Below are 8,610 nucleotides of genomic sequence, written 5' to 3' on the forward strand. Positions count from 1 at the left end.
TTACGCACGCAACAATACCAAATATGTTTATAAAAAAAACATTAAAAATGTTACGCTTTTGGGGGGTAAAATAGGAAAAACGGACAATTTTCATTTTTATTGGGGGAGGGGATTTTTCACTTTTTTTTTACTTTTTATTATTGCAATTTCAACTTTTTTTTAAAGGTTTTTATGTCCCTATAGGGGACTATCTATAGCAATGATTTGATTGCTAATACTGTTCAGTGCTATGCATAGAGCATAGCACTGATCAGTGTTATCGGTGATCTTCTGCTCGATCTCAGACCAGAGCAGAAGACCCGAGGAGATGGACGGAGGCAGATGAGGGGACCTCTGTCCGCCATTACAGATGATCGGATCGCTGCTGCAGCACTGCGGGCGATCCGATCATCTATTTTAACATGCGCATTGCCGCAGATGCCGTGATCTGTACTGATCACGGCATCTGAGGGGTTAAAGGCGCACATCCGCACGATCGCGGATGTCGGCCATTACCGGCGGGTCTCCGGCTGCTATAATGTTGTGTATGATGCGAGCACTGCTCCGATGGTCACGGTCATGCACAGGACGTAAATGTACGTCCTGGTGCGCGAAGTACTGCCAAACCAGGACGTACATTTACGTCCGTGGTCGTTAAGGGGTTAAAATAGAGTACTGTATTTATCGGCGTATTGCAAACATTTTTTTAAACTAAAACCTAAGCTTAAAGTCTATCTGTGTGTTATACGCCAACAAACGCAGAAGCCGCTGCAGTTACGGTACATGATTTAAAGAGTACCTGTCATCAAAAAACTTTAGATATTTTGTATATTGCTGTATTCCGAAATAACTTTCTAATTTCATGTATTTAAAAAATATATATTATTTCTATGTGTATTTTCGTTTTGAATAAATGACCACTAGGGGTCTCCCTACATATCCCGGCTGCCAGTCTTTTATAGAGTTAGGACTCATGCTGGCTCTCATGCTGCAGCCAGGACAGCCTGGGGGCAGAAGTGGTCCCCCAGCAGGCTTCAGTGACTTTGTGTCTGCTGGGGAATGCACACTTTCTCTAGCCCAGGGCTTACACTATGTGAGCAAGGTAACAACAGGTTTTTATCTTTTTAAAGCTCGGAAAACATTTTTAAGGGTGGGAGGGATGATAGGAGTAGTTATGGACTATCATCTAAGCTAGTTTAGAAAAGATTGTTTCGTGACAGGTACTCTTTAAATCAGCCGCTTTAAATCTTGAAACTGCTGCAGAGTTTTTTTGGGCCCCATATATGAACCATACCCGAAGTCACATTAGATGGGATTTCAGGATGATAAAGGAAGGACTGCAGGGGAGAAGAAGAAGAGAGCCCATACTTCCCAAACAATAACGCCAGACATACTGGGAGAAGGACATATTTTGGGGGGTAAAATGGGGAAAAGGGACAATTTATTGGGGGGGGGGAGGGGATTTTTCACATTTATTTTAAACTTTTTTTTTCTTCTTTTTTTTTTTTTTACACTTTTTATGTCCCCATAGGGGACTATTTATAGCAATCACTTGATTGCTAATACTGTTCAGTGCTATGCATAGGGCATAGCACTGATCAGTGTTATCGGCAATCTTCTGATCTGCTGGAAGGCAGATCAGGGCAGAAGAAGCTGGGTAGGTGTCTGAGGAAGGTGAGGGGACCTCCGTCCGCCATGTTAGCTGATCTGATCCCCGCAGCCGTGCCGCGGCCAATCAGTTCAGCCTGAAATGTAGCCGCACTCCCGCAGATGCCGTGATCTGTATTGCTCACGGCATCAGAGGGGTTAATGGCGGACGATCGCAGATGTCGACAATTACTGGTGGGTCCCTGGCTGTTATTAGCCCCCTCCTATAGACCTCAATGGAGGAACACATGGCCATGACTTCCCCTTATAGTGGTTTACTGATTCAAGAGGCCAACTTAATGCAGACTCCTGTACATGTATGACAGCTGTTTTCTAACAGAAAATGTAGTGAGCTCTGAAGTCGCTTCATATATGGCGGGTGTCGGCTGCTATCAGCACCCAGCACTCAATGACAATGACTGACATCAGTGATCCCGCTGATGTTGGTTATTTGAGCCTTTAAATGCAACAAACAATAGTGATTGCGGCATTTAAAAGGCTAAGTGTCAGGTGCCCGATTGGCATCCCTGCAATGTGATTGTGGCGCTGATCGGTCACTATGGCAGCCGTGTACCCGCCATAGTAATTCTACCGATAGTTTGCCTCAGGCAGGCTGTGCCAGCAAAGCACTGATCTAACTAGCATAGCATTGATCTGTATAAGCAATCAAGCGATTGCTTATAAATGTCTGTTTAAGAGACTTAAAGGGGTACTCCGCCCCTAGACATCTTATCCCCTATCCAAAGGATAGGGGATAAGATGTCAGATCGCCGGGGTCCCGCTGCTGGGGACCCCGGGGATCGCTGCTGCAGCACCCCGCTATCATTACTGCACAGAGCGAGATCGCTCTGCATGTAATGACGGGCAATACAGGGGACGGAGCATCGTTACATCACGGCTCCGCCCCTCGTGACATCACGGCCCGCCCCCGTCAATACAAGTCTGTGGGAGGGGGCGTGGCGGTCGTCACGCCCCCTGCCATAGACTTGCATTAAGGGGACGGGATGTCATGAGGGGCGGAGCCATGACGTCACGCTGCTCCGTCCCCTGTATCGCCCGTCATTACGCACAGAGCGAACTCGCTCTGTGCAGTAATGATGGCGGGGTGCCGCAGCGGCGATCCCCGGGGTCCCCAGCAGCGGGATCGCGGCGATCTGACATCTTATCCCCTATCCTTTGGATAGGGGATAAGATGCCAGGGGCGGAGTACCCCTTTAATAAAAATTTAAATCACCCACATTTCCATTTTGTAAAATAAAAACTATTAACAAAATAAATAAAATAAAAATGTGTCAGAACTATCAAAATGTTATTGCTCGCACATAGTAAACAGAATAATCGAAGAGAAATACTAAATGCCAGTCGGAAAAAATGCCTATAAAAACTGTCAAAAAGACCCTGTAGAGTGAAAAATAAAAAAGTTGGCCAATTGATGGTTGGAATTGGGAGAGTTTAAATTTAGAATTTTTAATTTTTTTTTTAACAGTTGTAAAATTAAACAAATGCTCTATAAAAATAAAGTAACTTTGGATGCTTTCCTTTTTTGTATTTTTTATATATTTTTTTTTTAACCAACAATTTTTTTTCCCCAGTTTTGCAGTATACTTTATGTTAACTGGTCTTTCAAAAAAAAAAAAAAAAAAAAACAAGCCCTCGTATGGGTCTGTGGGTGGAAAGTGATGTCTCTTCGAAGGCCAGGGGAAAAAATGAAATAAGTGCTAATTAAATAGAATAGAAAAACAGAGGTAATTTCTTTCAAAAACCGCTCCCCGTCAGTATCCAGGTTGGGTGTGGTTCTGCAGCTCCGCTCCATTGAAGTGAATGGAGCCAAGTTGTAATACCAGACACAACCTGTAGACCGAGGTGTTTTTGAAAGAAATAAGCTCTGTTTTTCCATTCCTGGATAACCCCTTTAAAGTGACCCTCTCATATTAAAAAAAAGTTGGATATGCCATGTCATAAGCCAGAAGAAGTGCACAGCTCTGCGCTTCACTCCCCGGATCACTGCCATCTCAGTCTTACTGCAGGAGACGCCCCCCCCATAGACTTACAATGGACCTTGTCTCCTGCAGTGAGACGGAAAAGTCAGTGAACTGGGGAGTGAAGCGCACAGTGTACATGAGAATGGAAACAAGGTGACTCCATACACCAGTGTTTCCCAACCAGGGTGCCTCCAGCTGTTGCAAATCTGCAGCGTGTTGTGGTTTTGCAACAGCTGGAGGAACGCTGGTTGGGAAGCACAGCCATACACAGTAGAGGAAAACAATATGCTGGGCTTTGTAGTGCCATGAGTGTTGTTGGGACATATCTGGGGATCAGAAAATGATTAGATCAGATGGTGAGAATGTTCTATGATGTCAATTTCTATTGTCAAATTCTATGATGTCGTGGAATAATTCAGCACTAACTATATATGTGACTGACTGTACATGGGGCTGACTGGACATGGGACTGACTGGACACGGGACTGACTGGACACGGGACTGACTGTACACGGGACTGTCTGTACACGGGACTGACTGTACACTGGACTGACTGTACATGGGACTGACTGTACATGTGACTGACTGTACATGTGACTGTACATAGGACTGTACATGTGACTGACTGTACATGGGACTGACTACATGGGACTGTACATGTGACTGACTGGACATGGGACTGACTGGACATGGGACTGACTGTAAATGTGGCTGTACATGGGACTGACTGGACATGTGACTGACTGTACATGTGGCTGTACATGGGACTGACTGTATATGTGACTGACTGTACATGGGACTGACTGTACATGGGACTGACTGTACATGGGACTGACTGTACATGGGACTGACTGTATATGTGACTGACTGTACATGGGACTGACTGTATATGTGACTGACTGTACATGTGACTGACTACATGTGGCTGACTGTACATGGGACTGACTGTATATGTGACTGACTGTACATGTGGCTGTACCTGTGACTGACTGTATATGTGACTGACTGTTTATGTGACTGTACATGTGACTGACTGTATATGTGACTGTACATGGGACTGACTGTATATGTGACTGAATGTACATGTGACTGTATATGTGACTGACTGTACATGTGACTGTACATGGGACTGACTGTACATGGGACTGACTGTACATGGGACTGACTGTACATGGGACTGACTGTACATGGGACTGACTGTACATGGGACTGACTGTACATGTGACTGTATATGGGACTGACTGTATATGGGACTGACTGTACATGGGACTGACTACATGGGACTGACTACATGGGACTGACTGTACATGTGACTGTATATGGGACTGACTGTATATGTGACTGACTGGACATGGGACTGACTGTACAGGTGACTGACTGTACATGTGACTGTACATGGGACTGACTGTATATGTGACTGACTGGACATGGGACTGACTGTACATGTGACTGTATATGGGACTGACTGTATATGTGACTGACTGGACATGGGACTGACTGTACAGGTGACTGACTGTACATGTGACTGTACATGGGACTGACTGTATATGTGACTGACTGTACATATGTGCAAAATGTTTAAGGTTCTATTATTGAAAAATAACATAAACTGTTTTATCCTCGGCAGATTCTTGTACCCGGAGATCAGAGGAGAATCTTATATCTTCATATTATAAAGCAGATGATGATATCACACAAGATACATATGAAGAACATTCCATTATCCCAGATACACCCTCAGCCCTTCACAGCCAAGATCTGTCATCTCCTCCTGTTATACCCGTCCTGTCTTCTGATCCATCACAGGCTGTTAAGTCACATCTTGTTGAGCATCAGAGAATTCACACAGGGAAGAAACTTTTTTCATGCCAAGAATGTGGGAAATGTTTTACTAAGAAATCATATCTTGTTGACCATCAGAGGATTCACACAGGGGAGAAGCTATTTTCATGCTCAGAATGTGGTAAATGTTTTATTTTTAAATCAAAACTGGATAAACATGTGAAAATTCACACAGGGGAGAAGCCATTTTCATGCCAGGAATGTGGGAAATGTTTTACTATGAAATCATATCTTCTTGAACATCAGAGGATTCACGTGGGGGAGAAGCCCTTTTCATGTTCAGAATGTAGAAAATGTTTTATTTTCAAATCCCAACTTGATAATCATGTGAGAATTCACACAGGGGTGAAGCCATTTCCATGCCAAGAGTGTGGAAAATGTTTTAGTGAGAAATCTAATGTTATTCGCCATCGAAAAACTCACACAGGGGAGAAACCATTTTCATGCCAAGAATGTGGGAAATGTTTTATTTTCAAATCACAGCTTGATAGCCATGTGAGAACTCACACAGGGGAGAAGCCATTTTCATGCCAAGAATGTGGGAAATGTTTTATTTTCAAATCAGATCTTGATAGACATGTGAGAACTCACACAGGGGAAAAGCCATTTTCATGCCAAGAATGTGGGAAATGTTTTACTATGAAATCATATCTTCTTGACCATCAGAGGATTCACGCTGGGGAGAAGCCCTTTTCATGCTCAGAATGTGGAAAATATTTTACTTTCAAATCAAAACTTGAAAAACATATGAAAAGTCACACAGGGGAGAAGCCATTTTCATGCCTAGAATGTGGGAAATGTTTTATTTTGAAATCACAGCTTGATAGCCATGTGAGAACTCACACAGGGGAGAAGCCATTTTCTTGCCAAGAATGTGGGAAATGTTTTACTATGAAATCATATCTTATTGACCATCAGAGAATTCACACAGGGGAGAAGCCATTTTCATGCTCAGAATGTAGAAAATGTTTTAGTTTCAAATCACAACTTGATAATCATGTGAAAATTCACACAGGGGAGCAGCCATTTTCATGCTCAGAATGTAGAAAATGTTTTAGTTTCAAATCACAACTTGATAATCATGTGAGGATTCACACAGGGGAGAAGCCATTTTCATGCTCAGAATGTAGAAAATGTTTTAGTTACAAATCACAACTTGATAATCATGTGAGAACTCACACAGGCGAGAAGCCATTTTCTTGCCAAGAATGTGGGAAGTGTTTTACTATCAAATCAAAGCTCGTTACGCATCAGAAAATTCACACAGGAGAGAAGCCATTTTCATGCCAAGAATGTGGGGAATGTTTTGCTGAAAAATCACGCCTTCTTGTTCATCACAGAACTCACACTGGGGAAAAGCCATTTTCATGTTCAGAATGTGGGAAATCTTTTACTGTGAAATCAACTCTTGTTAAACACCTAAGAACTCACACAGGGGAGAAGCCATTTTCTTGTCCAGAATGCGGGAAATGTTTTACTCAGAAAATACAACTTGTTAAACATCATAGAATTCACACAGGGGAAAAGCCATTTCCATGCCAAGAGTGTGGAAAATGTTTTAGGGAGAAATCAGATGTTATTCGCCATCGAAAAACTCACACAGGCGAGAAACCATTTTCATGTCTAGAATGTGGGAAATGTTTTACTATGAAATCAAAGCTTGTTGCACATCAGAGAATTCACACACAAAAGAAGCTAATTTCATGACCAGAATGTGGGAAAGTTTGTGTTGTTAAAAATAAAAAATAAATTTGGCGCAGTAAATGTGTTTTGCGTTTTTTGTGACTTTTCATCTACCACACACTCAGTTTGGGTTCACTGGACGGTAATTCATGTGAAGAGCGACTTTCATGAAAAGTTCCAAAAAAAACAATTGTATCGCGTTTGTTTGTTGTGTATTTCGCACACACTTGGTTGGCTAAACTATAATCCTGTGGAAATGAATTGTTTATTTTATGGACATATATTATGTAATTAATTTTATGACAATTTTGGTAAAATTCGATTCTTGCTTTGTTTATTATTTGTGAGGTGTAGTTTGGTTTAAAGTGTTTTCATCTATATATACAATACTCAATGGGGGAGATTTATCAAAACCTGTGCAGAGGAAGAGTGGTGCAGTTGCCCATAGCAACCAATCAGATCGCTTCTTTCATTTTCCACAGGCCTCTAAAGAGGCCTGTGGAAAATGAAAGAAGCAATCTGATTGGTTGCTATGGGCAACTGCACCACGCTTCCTCTGCACAGGTTTTGATAAATCTCCCCCAATGTGTGTGTGTATGTTCCAGCATCACTTCCAAACACGAAACTTGGTCACATGTTACTAATATGTCAACAACAAACATAGGATAGGTGATTTAACCCTTACTCACCCCCCATTTGCCAGGGGCAGGTTTTTTGTTTAAAGTCCCATACAAGTCTATGGAAAATTATACAGTGATCCCTCAACTTACAATGGCCTCAACATACAATAGTTTCAACATACAATGGTCTTTTCTGGACCATTGTAAGTTGAAACCAGACTCAACATACAATGTGCAGACAGTCCAGATCTGTGAAACGTGTCAATGGCCGGAAGAACTGACCAATCAGAATGGCATTTTACTAGTAAAACCCCTGTATTCCTGAAGTGTATGCACTGACTGGTGTCTGGTAGCGCCTCCTACAGTACAGGGAGGTATTACATGTTCTGTACTCTTTACCTGTATTACTGAAGTGTATGCACTGACTGGTGTCTGGTAGCACCCCCTACAGTACAGGGAGGTATTACATGTTCTGTACTACTCTTTACCTGTATTACTGAAGTGTATGCAGTGACTGGTGTCTGGCAGCGCCCCCTACAGTACAGGGAGGTAATACATGTTCTGTACTACTCTTTACCTGTATTACTGAAGTGTATGCACTGACTGGTGTCTGGTAGCGCCCCCTACAGTACAGGGAGGTATTACATGTTCTGTACTACTCTTTACCTGTATTACTGAAGTGCATGCACTGACTGGTGTCTGGTAGCGCCCCCTACAGTACAGGGAGGTATTACATGTTCTGTACTACTCTTTACCTGTATTACTGAAGTGTATGCACTGACTGGTGTCTGGTAGTGCCCCCTACATTACAGGGAGGTATTACATGTTCTGTACTACTCTTTACCTGTATTACTGAA

At 42.6% G+C, this 8,610-nt stretch overlaps 1 protein-coding gene across 2 annotated transcripts in view; it reads left to right on the top strand.

Moving 5' to 3' along the window:
* Positions 1-7,181, top strand: part of LOC130296507 (oocyte zinc finger protein XlCOF6-like) — a 33,552-nt gene extending 26,371 nt beyond the window's left edge. For both annotated transcript variants that reach the window (XM_056548098.1, XM_056548107.1), the window contains exon 4: positions 5,236-7,181. In XM_056548098.1, coding sequence (XP_056404073.1) covers positions 5,236-7,157 — 1,922 coding nt within the window. In that variant the 3' untranslated portion in view covers positions 7,158-7,181. The remainder of the gene's footprint in view (positions 1-5,235) is intronic.
* Positions 7,182-8,610: the final 1,429 nt, after the last annotated feature.

This window comes from Hyla sarda, chromosome 1, assembly GCF_029499605.1.
Source record: "Hyla sarda isolate aHylSar1 chromosome 1, aHylSar1.hap1, whole genome shotgun sequence".
In the NCBI taxonomy this organism is placed as follows: domain Eukaryota; kingdom Metazoa; phylum Chordata; class Amphibia; order Anura; family Hylidae; genus Hyla; species Hyla sarda.